General features: G+C 39.5%; 1 protein-coding gene across 1 annotated transcript in view; it reads right to left on the bottom strand.

Annotated features, from left to right (window-relative positions):
* Window positions 1-833: 833 nt before the first annotated feature.
* The window catches only part of LOC308691406 (suppressor APC domain-containing protein 2-like), a 32,499-nt gene continuing 16,856 nt past the window's right edge, over window positions 834-16,476 (bottom strand). Inside the window, exons 2-5 of the mRNA XM_081366543.1 lie at window positions 5,855-6,001; window positions 5,172-5,273; window positions 4,845-4,946; window positions 834-3,922 (exon numbers count right to left, since the gene is read on the bottom strand). Coding sequence (XP_081222669.1) covers window positions 3,794-3,922; window positions 4,845-4,946; window positions 5,172-5,273; window positions 5,855-6,001 — 480 coding nt within the window. The 3' untranslated portion in view covers window positions 834-3,793. The remainder of the gene's footprint in view (window positions 3,923-4,844; window positions 4,947-5,171; window positions 5,274-5,854; window positions 6,002-16,476) is intronic.

Below are 16,476 nucleotides of genomic sequence, written 5' to 3'. Positions count from 1 at the left end.
CACATGGCGGCTGAGCTGGGCGGCTTCGACTGCCGCCCGATCCACTAAGCTCCGGCCCCTTATGGTTCCTCCTACAGGTGGTGGGTCCACGGGAGGGCGGCCCCACGTCGCTCCTTCGGGCTGAGCCCGGCTGGACCCCATGGGGGAAGGCCCGACCACCAGGCGCTCTCATACGAGCCCCAACCCCGGGCCTGGCTCCAGGGTGGAACCCCGGCTGCGCCATGCCGGGCGACATCACGATCCTTGGATTTAATGCCATCATAAAAGGTTTTTGAACCGCTCTTAGTCTGACCCGTCACCTAGAACCTGTTTGCCTTGGGAGACCCTACCAGGCCCTACCATATAGCACCAGACAACATAGCTCCTAGGGTCATTCAGGTACTCAAACCCCTCCACCACGTTAAGGTGGCAGTTCAAGGAGGGGAGGTTATAGACTTTCTACTGATATCAACAGTTTTTCACTCTAATAAGATAGTCCTAAAAGATGTATTGAGAATCTCTGCTAACAGTCTACTGATCGCAAACTATATATTTGTTGACAACCAACTGATCTTTAGTAGATTATCAACAGATGGTAAACTAAAGATTTTGTCATTTTTAATGTTTAAATAGTCATTTATGGTACTGTAATGGCTGAATGGCTACTAATAACTAGTAGAGTCTGAACAAAATAATAAAGTACTATCAAAATAAAGCTATTTTTGCAAATAACTTTAAACCAAAAACTACAAAATACACTAATCTAACCTACAAGTCTTCTGTAGAAAAGCAAAAATAAAGAAATAAACCTCTGCGATGTTGACTGACACAGAAGAGTCTCAAGAACACGCGTCACTAATGAACACCCTGCTTTAATAATGGAAAAGCATCAAGATTGTTGTGGATTACATATGCAAAAGAAATGAGTTGAGATCAACGGTATGATGATATTCATTACATCACATGTGCAGCATATATATACTGTATATATATATATATATATAAAGCCTCTAATGACATTAATGTCCTTCAGCTTCATTGATTGGTCTCCTGTAATGTCTCTTAACGATCACTTAAACCATAATTTTTCCAGACGCTGAACCGCAGAGAACGACGGAGATCTTTCCAGTGATTCTTCATTATCAGCTCAGACTCAGACAGAATGATGGAAGTGAAAACTCTCTTCAGCTGCTACTTACTGTATGTCTGTCTTTTCTTTTTGCGTCTTCATGAACACATTCAGCTTCTGTAAACTGAATAGCTGATTTATTCCATGCAATAACTGAAAAGCATGTGCCAGATCATCAGTGCTTTCTAAAGGTGAGGTCAAATTAAATACATTATTTCACACAGGTATAAATGCTTCAACACCAGGATTTGCGTTTGAATGCTTCACTTGATTGAAATGAACTTCACAGCGTCCAGTTTTGTAAACCCCACAAACATTTTCCTTATCCAACATCACCATCTTTAGATGATCGCAATAAAATATTCGTTGTCCAATCACATCCACAAACATCCTTCCTTTCTCATTTTGACCTTCTTCCATCAGGGCTGAAACTGACTACTAAGTATTTTAGTAATGTTCTCATCATTCAGGTCTGAAATGCACTTTCATGCCACGTTGTGCTAATATATGGCTATAGTAAATATAGATTGGAAGCATTTAGTCCTCTGAAGTAAGTGATTCATGTAAGTCACTGCTGTGGTCATTCATAAAATCAGATTCAATTAATCTCCACACATGAGCAATCAAAGAATCAAACTACAAACCCTCCAGCAGAACCGAGTGAAATTGTGCATAAAAGAATATTCCAGGTAATTATTAAACCGTATCTGTAGAGTGAGCTGTCCTTTACCACAGCCAATCATTCTCACTCATTAGTCCCGCCTCAAAGAACAACTTTAGCGTGAATATCACTCATGTTTAACTAAAGAATTAATACAAGTGCTTAAAAAAACCCACAAGCTTCTCATTTCTGCGTTTAAACAGAATGACTTCCATTATTATAAAGACTTTCTGTTCTGCAAACTAATAGAAGAGTCTACATCTTTCTATGGTATTAGACAGCGAGTCACAAACGCATTCAAAGAAATATCTTTGAGAGAAAAGTCACCTTTTTAAGGAACCCTGATCAAGTGGTTTCTTCTAGAGAGCACTGGACTGGAACAGAAAAAAGCGGTTCTTTAAAAAAATCTAAATATAACGTCCGGTGAAAGGACAGACTTCTCTATGGTGATGATGCGTGCAGGACCTCTCCAATCATTCAGTGCAATTAAACCCCACCCCTTACATTCAGACCCGCCTCCATCCAATCAACAACTGCTGGACAGAACCAAGCCCCGCCCTACATTTCTTCTTTTCCGATAAACGGTTTCATTCAGATGTAAGGCACAATACAGAAGAAAAGATCTGCCGCTACTTCTGTTACATTGCGACCTTTCAGAAGTCTTTTTAACTTTCCATGCCATCTTTAACAGCAAAGCTTATGGTGAGATGCTCAAAAACAGCCAAAGACGTCTGCATGTGTGTGGATGAAGGAGAGGAACTTTACAAATGCAACTTTTTCTGAAAACACAGCACACTAATCAAAGCACCACAACTGAAAAATCTAACTAAAGAAAGATCTACACCAAACCGTTGATCTCACTGATCGACTGCTCCATTCACACAGACTGTCCAGAAGAAACGTGTAGTGAACTTTAGAAGCAGCCTCTGCACCGACGTGTTTGTTCATGCCATCGGACCGTCCCGCGCTGGAATCCAGTTTATTGTTCTGCTCATTTCTTGTATTTTGCAGATGTAGTCTCAGCTGAGATGGAGGAGCTGTGAGGATAACGAGAAGCTCCAGCTGAAGGGGTTGATATAGACTGGGCTGCTGCTTCTCTGGTATTATTGTGTTCAAATTGCACTGAAAGACATGTAAACTCTGCCTCAGATGAAAGCGTGATTGGGCTCAAAGTGAACAGTGGTGTTGGGCTGGTCTCTGGAGTGATGATGATGATGATGGTCAGATGAAGTGAACAGTGGTGTTGGGCTGGTCTCTGGAGTGATGATGATGATGATGGTCAGATGAAGTGAACAGTGGTGTTGGGCTGGTCTCTGGAGTGATGATGATGATGATGGTCAGATGAAGTGAACAGTGGTGTTGGGCTGGTCTCTGGAGTGATGATGATGATGATGGTCAGATGAAGTGAACAGTGGTGTTGGGCTGGTCTCTGGAGTGATGATGGTGATGGTCAGATGAAGTGAACAGTGGTGTTGGGCTGGTCTCTGGAGTGATGATGATGATGATGGTCAGATGAAGTGAACAGTGGTGTTGGGCTGGTCTCTGGAGTGATGATGATGATGATGGTCAGATGAAGTGAACAGTGGTGTTGGGCTGGTCTCTGGAGTGATGATGATGATGATGGTCAGATGAAGTGAACAGTGGTGTTGGGCTGGTCTCTGGAGTGATGATGATGATGATGGTCAGATGAAGTGAACAGTGGTGTTGGGCTGGTCTCTGGAGTGATGATGATGATGGTCAGATGAAGTGAACAGTGGTGTTGGGCTGGTCTCTGGAGTGATGATGATGATGATGGTCAGATGAAGTGAACAGTGGTGTTGGGCTGGTCTCTGGAGTGATGATGATGATGATGGTCAGATGAAGTGAACAGTGGTGTTGGGCTGGTCTCTGGAGTGATGATGATGATGATGGTCAGATGAAGTGAACAGTGGTGTTGGGCTGGTCTCTGGAGTGATGATGATGATGATGGTCAGATGAAGTGAACAGTGGTGTTGGGCTGGTCTCTGGAGTGATGATGGTGATGGTCAGATGAAGGTGGAGTCGAGTGCGCTGTTGTCGTGAGTGTTGCGAGCGCGAGCTTCAAACAGCTGCTTGATCAGCGCAGATTTCTCCTGCTCCAACTGAGTGATGCGCTCGCTCTTCTCTGTCACTTCCTGTAGGTGAAAAACACATGAATATACAAATAGCCCACCTCCAATCACCAGTTCAGAGATCAGAGATCCACTTTGTCAGTTTTACCGTAGTAAATGCTGCTCGATGGCAAGTTTAAATACTGGTTTATTTGTCATGAGAACCGATACTTCGGTACCTTTTAAAATCCATTTTAAAACATTTTAAAATCCTGACGGTACCTGTTTTTCTACAGTCTACAGTACCGCAAGTATCGACAGTACCGAACATTAACGCACTATAGCATGTAGGTTGAACTCAAAAAGATTATCAGAGCAAATCTGTCATTTTAAAACTTTGGCATTGGCATGGTTCATATATCACACTTATCTGGCCATTATCAGTTTGTAGCAGTAAACGAAGTTCAGTATGGCGTACCACAAGGCTCAGTACTAGGACCGCTGCTGTTCACTCATGCTACCCTTAGGAGATATCATTAGGAAGCATGGCATTAGCTTTCACTGTTATGCTGATGATACTCAGCTCTATATCTCTTTGCGCCCCGATAAAACTCACCAATTCACAAAATTAACGGAACGCACAGCTGATATAAAATTTGGGTGACTAGTAATTTCCTACTACTTATTTCTGAAAAAACAATCTAACACTTGATGGCTGCTCTGTCAAGTCTTCGTCGTTGGTTAGGAACCTGGGTGTGTGTGTGTGTGTGTGTGTGTGTGTGTGTGTATGGGTGTGCTCTTTGATACCAATCTTTCGTTTGAAAGTCACATGTCTAGTATCTGTAAAACCGCATTCTTCCATCTTAAAAATATATCTAAAAAACATCATATGCTTTTTTTGTGACTCATTTCTGAATGAAACAGGAAACTGTCTCTTATCCGAGCTCACGGATCTGATCGGGTGTTAGGAGTGATATGTGTGGTCCGGGTGTGTGTGACCTCTGACCTGTGTGAGCAGGCGGTTGTGCTCCTTCAGTGTGTGTATGGCCTGAGGAGGAGCAGTGCTGGACGAGACGCCGGCCGACAGCGAGTCTGAGGACGAGACCGTCTGAGAACAGCAAACACACACACACACACACACACACACACACACACACACACACCGCAGATACTGATTCAGCTGTAGAATAATTATCAGGAAACTAAAGTAACATCACTTGATTATTGTCAATCACCTTCACATTTCCACCACAATAATATCTATATATAATATATATAATTAAGGTTTAATTCTAATTAATAATATAATATAAATAACTAGGTTTATACGAACCTTCCCAGAAACAGAAATTAAATCACTGAGGCAGCGTGTGATTTCCTGCAGTTTTGGCAGAAGAACATCCATTCGACTTTGACAAGATTCAGCCAAAAACTCCTGAAGAAACACAATATGGTGTCAGAAATGAGTTTTTAGATTAATGAGGTCAGTATTTGACACCTGGAATTGGTTTTCTGGGGCATCTTTATTAACCACAGAAATACACATTCAACGTTCATTTACGTCAAACACTGAAATCAAATTAGCATTTAGAATTTTTCCTTCACAAAGTTTTTTTATTATCTTCAAACTCAGTTTAGTTCTGACACACACGCCTGTAGTTCTCACTGGACTGAAGCTAAACTCGGCTGATCTGAATGAAAACTTCAATGCAAACCTCCACTGTTATGCCGTCGTTCGTTGCACTCCACACTCTGAAATATGATCAATTCTGATAGAATACTTTTTGAGTTACTAGGAAAGTTTTTAAAACCCACAACTAGACTACAATTAAATATCATAAAAAATGACAGCATTTTTGTCAGAGCTCTGGTTGATTTTGTGTTCAGAAATACTGAGACTCTCAGACTGCTAGAAACGATCAATAAATAAATCCTCCCATTGGAAGACAGTGGTTATGAATGAGATGTCTTGAGCACAGTAATGACGGCGTGTTAAACCAGTGATGGGAAACGTACAGTGGAGTGGCGTCTCTGGCCCACGAGTCTCTGGGTCTCAGTGATGTTGTGGATCTGGGTCTGGTACCATTCTCTGGCTCGCTCCAACACATCCAGGCCGGCCAGCAGAGAGTCCTTCTCCTGCTCCAGCTCCTTCATCTGCTTCAGCTGACAGAAACACACCGTTAAACTCCCTTAAAAACCTGCTCCTGAAGACCAGGGCTGATGCACATGCTTTAAAATCTAATGTTAGACTTTCTAAGACCTGAAGAAATGAAAGATACCGTATGTGCACATAAAGAACACTATAATTAGAGCCCGACCGATTTATCAGCCGATATGAGCCTGTCACAGATATATCTTTATCGGCGTATATGACGCAGATATAATGCTTGTTAATTGTGTAATTACGTAGTTTGTCCAGCAGAGCGCGCTCCATTGTTTGCTACTGAATTTTGATTTTGAATTTATTAATTAAAGGATAGCCTCTTGAGATGCAACATCTCATTTTCAAGAGGGTCCTATAAACACAAATACAGAATACAAAAGACAAATCATAAGCAAAAATAATAAATAACAACATTACAGATACACCTACACATTCATTCATACACAGATTCTCTCACCAACTCACACCGACCCATCACACTAACCTAAGTTTTTTTTTTACTCAAAGTTAAATAAATAAATGAGAAACTATGACATTTTAACAGATAAACAAATGAACAAAGGATTGAGGTTAACTTAAAAGTTAAATGCATAAACAAGTTGTTTTAACATATAGAGCTAGGGATGATCTGAAAAAGTGAAAAGTTATAGATCTCAAGGAAAGATTATTCCAGTCCCATGGCGCTTTATATTGAAACGTTCTACGTCCAAATTCTTTATAAATTCTGGGTACAAAGAAAAAGGGGTATTGCATGTGTCTGAGTGGATATGAAGATCTGCATGGAGTTAGAAACTGTTTTAAATAGGAGGGACAGTTAAAATAAACACATTTGAAGATAAACTGAACCCAGTGGAATTGCCTTCTTGATAACCAGTTAAGTGATTCATACATTAAACAGTGATGAGTTCTATAAGGACACCTCAAAACAAATCTACAAAGCGAGTTAACTACAACATTAAGGGGCATTAGATTGGTGTCAATGTTATTCTGATAAACAATGTCAGCATAATCAATAATAGGCAGTATCATCTGAGAAATTATTATTTTTCTGACAGGAAGAATGAAACAATTAATAGAACGGTACAGTGAGTTTAGACAGCCATATGATCTTTTAGTAATAAAGTCAATACGTGGTTTAAATGAAAGTTCCGGGTCAATCCAGAGTCCACGATATTTAAATGAGAAGGGTCCCGTTATCGAAATTAATTTGTAACTCCGAGGAGTAAACACGACCATGTCTAGTTCCGGACAACATGCAACTGGCGACCCAGAACCCTTTCACTTCACACAGAAGAACCCATTATAATCAGTGATGTTGTGTACTAGTGTGAAGAAGCCACAGCTGTGTTTATTGTTCACCTGCCGCTCGTGGAAACATACATCACCAAAACTGCTGAAGCTTTCATCACGGCATTGAATTAAGTTTCAAAACAAGAGTTGTCCTATTACTTTTTTATTATAATAAGAAATATGAACATTCAAATTCAATCCATAAAAGTAAACAAACGTCTAAATTATTAAACAGACTAAAGTGCAAAATAACTATAAAGAACAAAAATAAAGAATCAGAACCTCTAAGGCAGTGGTTCTCAACTCCAGTCCTCGGGACCCGCTGCTCTCTCTCTTATCTGACACTCAGTTCAGGTCATGGAGTCTCTCCTGACGAGCTGATGATCAGGGTCAGGTGTGTTAAATAAGGGAGACATACAAAATGTGCAGTGGGTCCCGAGGACTGGAGTTGAGAACCACTGCTCTAAGGCATGATTTAGTCTATATTAAAATGTAAAAATGTTCAAGTTGTTGTAAAGTTTTCTTTGATCGAAGCAGAGACCAGTGAGACAGTCGGGATCGCGTTCAACTGAAGTTATTCTTTATTGAGAACTCCTCTGTACGCGGCTGTAGAAACTTCCAACATGATCTGATCTAACATAACTTTACATGTTATCTTATAGGCATTTTAGGAGGAGGGACTTTTGGGAGTGGAGACAAATTCAAACAAAGCATGTAAATGAGTATACAGGTTAAGGTAACAAAAGGTGAGATTCTCAGTGAATCATTCGTGTGCTAATCCCATCAGTCTGAGTGAAACTGGGGCTCGAAGAGCCATTAAAGAAAACAGGAATTGCAACTTTGCTGAGATCTTAACCTTAAAAGCTCAAATCAGTATTCTTCACTGTGATGTTATGTAAGGAAGCATATCTGAAAAAGATTCTTAAATTTTAACCCTTCAAAGTGTAAACAAATGTATAAAGTAGCGATTATCTGTTCAAAAAATGATCTATGTTCTATGTAAAATGTTCTATTAAAGAAAAGATAGAAATTAAATATCTGTGTGTGTTGTAAAGTGGTTAGAAAAAATTAAATCGGTATCGGCAGGTCAAACTCGATGAAAAATCGGAAAATCGGAATTGGCCTAGAAAATTGTAATCAGTGCATCTCTAGCCGATACATGATCATTTTTAATGTTATCGTGATTAGGGACAAAACAACTAATCAAATAAAATTGATAACAATCGATAATGAAAATCATCTACAACGAATGTCATTTCCGATTAGTCGCTTCTGTCCACCACGCACGGAAAACTTCTGTCCGCCGCGTCAAATTACAGCATTTCTGTGGACAAAATGCATCTACAACAGTGGAGGAAACAGAGTGAGCTGTTGGTGCGTGATGCTAACCCTCGTGCACACCGGGACGATTATCACATGCTTATCGCCGGAGTTTAACGCCTTGTGACTAAACAAAGGGTGCCAATGTGAGTGAGCACACCAACGCTCAAAACGCTAGGCGTAAAAGCGTATTAAAAAAAAAAAAAAAACAACGGATTGTTTTTTTTTGGTTTGACGTGCCGCATTCAAAACTGGCCGACCAATGAGATTGGCGCTTTTGTTCACGTGCCTGGAGCTGCTGAAGTTACAGTACCTGGTGGCGCTCAAGCACAAAACGGTCTTGCCGACACATTGATAGAAGAAGACGACGAAGAGGAAGTAGATGAAGAAGAAGATGCAACGAGGCAAAATGAATGTAGAGCTGCTGGTCTCTTTGGTGTCTGAACACAAAGAACTGTATGACAAACGCCACAGCGACTACAAAAATCTTGACAAGAGGGAGATGTTATGGAGAGGAATTGCAGATCAAATAGGATTGGATGGTGAGTAATAAGCGCCATCTACTGTCAGGGAGTGAATTTGCACGTTCACTCGGCGCATTGCCAGTGAAAATCGATTGGGTATGAACACAAAGACGCGTCGAAAAACGTTGGCGATAAGCACGCACGATAATCGTCGGGTGTGCACGAGGCTTTAGCGTAGTGGTTCTCAACGGGGGCGTTGGAAGCAACATTTTTGAAGGGGGGGGGGGGGTTGTGATGATGAACCAAGTCAATGACATCATCACTGGAGTTCAAGCCTAGTGCTATTTTGAATTTACTTGGTGTGCTGATTGCAGGAATAGTTAATTATGTATTGTATGTTGGCAATGTATATGTGGATGGACAATACCAACATCAAGTGTTCAATGTGTTCATGGTTTGACTGATAATAGAGAGCCATTGTTTGTTTTAAATTATTTCTTTATTGTGCAAGTTTGCATATTATAGCACATGTTAGATCTCACCTGTCTGAGCCAGTGTTTTGAGGTGGGCTCTGGTAGTGCGCATAACCAGAACATACCATTTTTCAAGATGGAGAGAGACATGAGTGCTATGAGGTGTTAGATGTTTGAGTTTGTGGTTGTATGTTATGCATGTTTACATTATGATTATTGCATGTCAGAAATTCTTGAACATTAGTTATATTATTTAGGTGCCAAAGTTTTGCTGTGGAATCCAGTGATAAGTGTTACGGGGAACGGCTCCACCCCGCGACAATGGTTCAACGCACTAGTGTTTGGCGGGAAACTTGTATATTTAAACCACTGTCTGAGCGTGTTTGAGGAGGAATGTTGCACCCAGTGTATACTGTGCAAACGCTTGAACATGTCTGAGGTGAGACATGCTGGTATTTGTGTGGATTGTGCCACTAGGCCTTTTTTAGGGCCAGTTTTGCTGCTCACAGCATTTTTTCTTTTGTATAGTACTTTTGTACTGGTATATGTTGCATTAAGTTTACTTTTGTTCTTTTTTTCTTTGTACTTTATGTGGACTGCACCTTGTGAAATGTAGCTTCTAAAATAAACCACAACTGGTATTTTGAAAACCACTCCATTGTACTGAGCCTTCCCAAACTTGTCCCAGGCCCCTCGAGAACACGCTACATGACAGGGGCGTTCAGGTGTTCATGGGGGGCGTTCACTAGCTTACACCAAAGATCCAGGCAAGACCAGATTAAACATGTAATTACTTGCAAAATAATTGCCTACAACATTCTTAAATCTGCCAGTTTAATGCGACATGTAAGCTATGTATTGTTTCTTTTGCAACGACTATTATTTTTCCAGTCATAGACCAGTGCTCAAGCACTGACAAGAATCAGCATTCACATGCTCAAAAACAATCCGGTGTGGCTAGAATCCAGCGCTGACTCATGCAGCAGAGGAATGGAAAGTTTACAAGCCATTAAAAACAGTATTGACTTGAGACCCACTTATATATTTTCAATAAAACATGTTCCCATTCAATCCGGCGATGAATTTTAAAATGAACTAAACTAAATTATATTTATAAGGTAAAACTTTTACATTTTTAGGCTTTTAACTAATGCCAGTGCTTAATGCCAAAATGTTTTCTTTGTTCACCAAGTCATTTACTGCTCAGGCATTGTTAACTCGCAAGACTGTAAGGAGAAAATGACAATTTGATAGATAATTTAAATATATTCTGTAATCACATTTTGGTAATTTATTAATTATGCCGTCACATCTGAGCGCGAAACGCTGCTTGGATAGTTTCAAGATAGTTAAAAATAATTAATAATGCAATAATAAATTAATTGTTCATATGTGTTTATTCTTGTTAGAAGATTATAAACAAATTAATCTTGACAACCCAAATTAATTGTAATTGCATTAATTACATCACTGATGAAAACAAGCTGATACCAATGTATTTTAGGCCTACAATTCTAATATAATTCTTCATGAAAAATCATGATTGTATTTTTTTTTTCCGAAAGTAAGGTTAAATGTAAGAAGCTTCTTGCAATACTCTCCTAAATGCGTAATAAAACCTAAGTGCAAACATTACCGCTTTAATGACCGTATAGATCTTATGCGCCAGAGAAACAAGCGCGCAGCCATCTTTAGGATATTGTCTTTGAACTTCCGTTTTTGCGGTCGCTCTGTTTACCTCTATGGCATCGCCGTCGAGGAGTAATTAGCTGGTAAAGTGGATTTACTTATTGTAAAGTAAACAAAAGTTATGTTAGAGCAGATGTCTTTACAAATGTCAGTCGACCGGGAAGATTTTAAAACGAGCCGATGACAGCCCATCTTATATCTACTTTGAGTGGCATGGGAGAGAGTCGGAAGTTCATTTGTTGCGAGTTTAAAATAGCATATTTTAAAGGGTTACTTCAGGATTTAGCATTAAGCTTTGTATTAGTAGAAAACCTGTAGTATTTTCGAATTACCATGCTTTCCCCCCTCATATCCCCCTGAGACAAGAGATTTATGTATTTTTTGTCTGGAAAAAATCCTCCGATGACGCAAAAATCGTCATTTTGCGTCATCGGAGGATTTTCTGTCCAGAGTCTAAAGACTACAGCCAGTAGATGGCGTTGTTCCGCATGTTTTCAGCCCGCCCATAGAGGGTGGGATCTCACTCACAGAATGTACACAGTATCAGCCGTCTTTCTTTGGAAGCTAAGCTAACAGGCTCTTGTTCTGTGGAGAAAGCTGAATAATAGGAGAAAGCTGAGTAAGTAGGGGTTACCATCTTCCTTTTCCCGGACTTGTCCGCCGGGCGAGACTGTTAAAAATGTCCGGGATTCGGCTTTTGCGTTCTGCGGTCGCCATTCATTGTTTCCATGCACACCTCTCGTTTCAATCTAACGTTAACTGAATTAATTCCGATCGGTGAATCTGACTGTAGTGTTTACATGAACGCTAAACAAGTGATCGGTTGATGTGCGTTTTAACATTGCTAAGAAAATTCCCGCTCCTCCGTGAGAGATGCGAGACCCGGCGCGTCTCAGTATGAAGCCACCGGCCTCGCGCCGTTCTCCCGCAGCCGTCAGCCTCGTCCTGCTCGCCACAGTAAACATGATGAATGGCGACTGTAGAACGCAAAAGCCGGATCCCGGACATTTTGGGTCTCTAAATCCCTGGCAAACTCATCACTTACTTAGGCTAGCCTTGTTGTTTTCAACTGTGCTCTCTAACCGGTAGGCGTGGCCTCCTAAGGCAGCGAAGCAAGTGCATTCTGGGAGTTGTTGTCTTTCATCCACATAAGCCAAAAATACATTTTCTGGCTTTTCTCTGTCTAGAAAGCTCCAAATTCAAAAATTTCTCCACATTTCTTCTACTTAAATGACCTATTTTAAATACACATTCATCTTCCCAGAGGTGAAGTATCCCTTTAACAAGATTTTCAAATGGATAAAGAAAAAAAAACCTGCCAAAATGTTTTGACATGTTGGCTTTATTGAACTGTTTTAAACATGTGAATAAACAGTATCATATATCTATTTATTTTTAATATAGTATTTTGAATATTTAATTTACTATTTATTAATTTATTGTTCTATTTTATTTAAATTGTTTACATTTAACATGAATAATCAAACATTTAACATAAAACAAGAATTGCACAACAATTTTAAATGTCTACTCAGAGTGCCGACTCAAACTAGTCAGGGGCCGTTCACATATTGCGTTTTATGCACAGGCAAATTCATATTTTGAATTCGGTAAATGAATTATTTCAAATGTAGGCGCACGGCAAGCACACTCATAATAGAAGGGACCTGGATAATGGATAGGGGCCGCTGGCTCAAAAAAGGTTGAGAACCACTGCAGTTTAGCGTGATGTTTAACATGGCTTCCCTGTCAGGCACTCAGGCATATGCGTACGTGCTGTTTAATATGTGATATGTTTCCTTAGCGCAAAACTTTAATTTCATGGTAATAATCTTATCCGTAAGAGTTACAAATTCACACAAGTATTTCTATTTTGCATGAAGGCTGGCCCTGATAGTCTGCATTAAACTTCAGACTATACTGAATGATTGCCGGCCCTCTGAATTTCTCAGCTTTTTGCTCAAATGTATGCTTTTTTTTTAATGAAATGTACCCACCTTCACGAGTTGATAAAAAGAGAATACATAAAGCTAGAATAAAACTGTTTTTTGTGTGTGTTTAAAGCAGAAGGGCTGTTCTTTCTTTCTTTCTATATATTGCATGTTCAGATATTCATTCAGCAAAATATTCTGGGGCCTGAAACTTTGAAAATGCTGACAACTTTTTTTCAAAGTGGCAGAAAATGAGTTAAGTACATTTTTTAAGTATGCGTACGTCCTTCTTTGAAAATTAATTAAAGATGTACAACTTGTGAATGAAGGATTTTTTTGTGCTGATTCTTTTCAATGAACCAGTTGACAAAATGAACTATTAACAAATGACTCTGAGACTGGGACCGATCGGTTCACAGCAGTAATCGATGCGGTTAGCGCAGGTAAAGACACTCACTGGACTCTTTTGGCCATTGTGATTGGAGAGGGGCTGCAAAGGAGAATTGGTGGCGTGTGAAAAGGCACACCTGAAGAATATGAAGCCTCATCACCGCCGCTGTTAAAAGCTGAGTCGCCAGACACGCGGTCCAGAATGGAGAATCATGCGTGACACCACTGACAGGCTAGGATGCTGGGCCGCTTTTCCCCTCAGTTGTCGTGGCCTAAAGGACAAGTTGCTATGCCGAAGCTGCTGGCCCTCGTGCCTCAGACCGAAGAGAGAGAGAGAAGAGCGTGCGACCGCCGGACCTCGTCCCCATACCTGGACCCATCCCATCTCTTCACTACCCATCCCATCTCTTCACTACCCATCCCATCTCTTCACTACCCATCCTATCTGATCACTACCCATCCCATCTGATCACTACCCATCCTATTCGTTATCAGTTTGTAGTAGTAAACGAAGAAATGTCATATCAATAACAAGTTCAGTATGGCGTACCACAAGGCTCAGTACTAGGACCGCTGGTGTTCACTCTGTACATGCTACCCTTAGGAGATATCATTAGGAAGCATGGCATTAGTTTTCACTGTTATGCTGACCCAGATAGCAAGGTGACATTGATTAAATGTTGAAATTCCATCAGAATCATCATTTTGGTTGTGGTTGAAAATTCAATGCTAAATAATATTGATCAATGTTGAAAAATCAATGCTAAAATAATATTGGATCAATATTGAAAATTCAATGTTAAAATAATATTGAATCAATGTTGATAATTCAATGTTTTTCAGTGTTGAAAAGACAAACATTGAATCAATGTTGATTTTTAATTTTGGTCAGCTTAAATTTCTCCACTGGTTGCCTAGAGACAATCCTAACATTGGTTGCCAACCAATCAGATCAAAGCGCTGCATAACGGTCAACAGATTTCAAGCGCGAAACAGACAGACAGACGAAGCATTCGGGCAACGACAAAGTGATTTTTAGAGGTAAGTTAATCTTAAATCTCTAATCTTTCATTTATCAATTTTATTTATCTATATTTCTTACAACTTGTTTGCTTTTCCTGGGTGAGTCGGAATTAACTGCTATGTTAAATGTAGGCCTATTAGTAACATGAACACAAACCAACGGCCGGGATTTTCCCTACTAATATATTGAATTTCAATTGGTCTTTTACCAAACGCCGTGGGTAAATTGTTCATTTTCATTCTAGGGCGAACTAACCCTGAAGTTAAAAAAGGCGCAAAGAAGCGGGAGTTCTCTGGGCACGCAAATGGAAGACGACGTGCACAATGGGTAATATATTTTTTGTATTCAAATAATAGCAAGCTATTTATTTTTTTATTAATTTATATCTGAGTTCTGATTTCTGTTCTGGTTCTTTTGTTTTATGCTTACTCAGCTATGTTGCTCTTATTTTTGTTTTATTTTATAATGCATGTTATATCTTTTTTTTTTTTTAAATGCATATCTTGTTTTATTTTTTAATGCATGCTATATCGTTTAATCATGTTGTTCTTCTGTAAAGCATTTTGGTCTGTTCTAAATGTGCTAAATAAAATTGAATTTGAAAAATTTATCAGAGTAATGTTTCATTCCTTCTTACCATAGTACTGCGCTGTTTTTGTCTTTGTCACCACGAAATGCAATTTTTTTTTCTGAATGTGATATTTCCTGTTCAGTTTTGGGGGCATAAATAAATACATTTACTTGTAAATAGGGATGTCCCGATACCACTTTTTCACTTCCGATACCGATACCGATGCCGCAGCTTTGGCTATTTGCCGATACCGATATCAATCCGATATTTTTATTTTATTCTTGAACTAATACTAATAATAATAAAATATAATGGAAGCACTTTGCTCAATTTGCCACATAAAAACATCTCACTCAAATGGAGAATAAATACTTCTCCAGTATATAGTCCACAACAACAGTTGATAATGAAAGACTGCCAGCCTTTATTCAAAAGACCTCGAGATATGTTTGGCAACCTGAATGAATTTAAATTAATTTGCTATATTTCAGATCAATATATTTGTTTCCTTAAAATTTTAATTAACTTTATCTTTATTCTCATCTGAATTATAAATAATTTATTTCTGTATAAAATAATACTACTTTTAAAAACACATTTGATTTTCTTTTTCATTCAATGTAGAATGTGTAACTTAAAAATAAACAGATTAGTGCTCTAATTTAGGACAAGAAATGAAAACCAATGCAATGATGAATGTCCAAAAGATGAGATAATTTTTGCTTTTAAACTGTGTGTGTGTGTGTGTGTGTGTGTGTGTGTGTGTGTGTGTGTGTGTGTGTGATTTTGGTTGGGTGACAGTTACAGTTTGACAAGAGTTTACAGTTTGACAAAAGCACAATGTTGTGTTTTACACAAATATAAGTAGGCTAAACACTTTTTGCAGTTTTAATGATGTCCTGTATGAAAATGACGGAGTATGTTTTTATGTTTCCACTGTTCGATCGCGCCCGTGCCTCTCTCTCTCTGACACACACACATTCCAGCATTGCAATCTTGACATCGCAGCCTGTTCATTTTGCTGCGTTCACACCAAAACGCGAATAGAGCGTCAAATTGACGTCTATCGCGTCTAGTTCGATGCTTGAACAGTTTGAATCCATTCGCGCGTCCAAAGCGAATAGGACGCGCTGCGCGCGTATAATGAAAGAGTGAGCGTTTGAAGCGAAATAGACGCACGTTCAGAGCTAAGGCGGGCTACAGATTAGGTGTCCCTAAAGAACCCGCATATGCGCGTATCTAACAGTAGCCTAACGTTAGTTCCGTATTACATTAATTAATGTGCACGCGAGATTTATTTATTTTTATACCGTGTATTCTCT

Source organism: Scardinius erythrophthalmus (genome assembly GCF_964197995.2).
Source record: "Scardinius erythrophthalmus genome assembly, chromosome: 5".
In the NCBI taxonomy this organism is placed as follows: Eukaryota; Metazoa; Chordata; class Actinopteri; order Cypriniformes; family Leuciscidae; genus Scardinius; species Scardinius erythrophthalmus.
The sequence above is the reverse complement of the archived record's forward strand: the minus strand, read 5'-3'. Positions and strand labels throughout refer to the sequence as shown.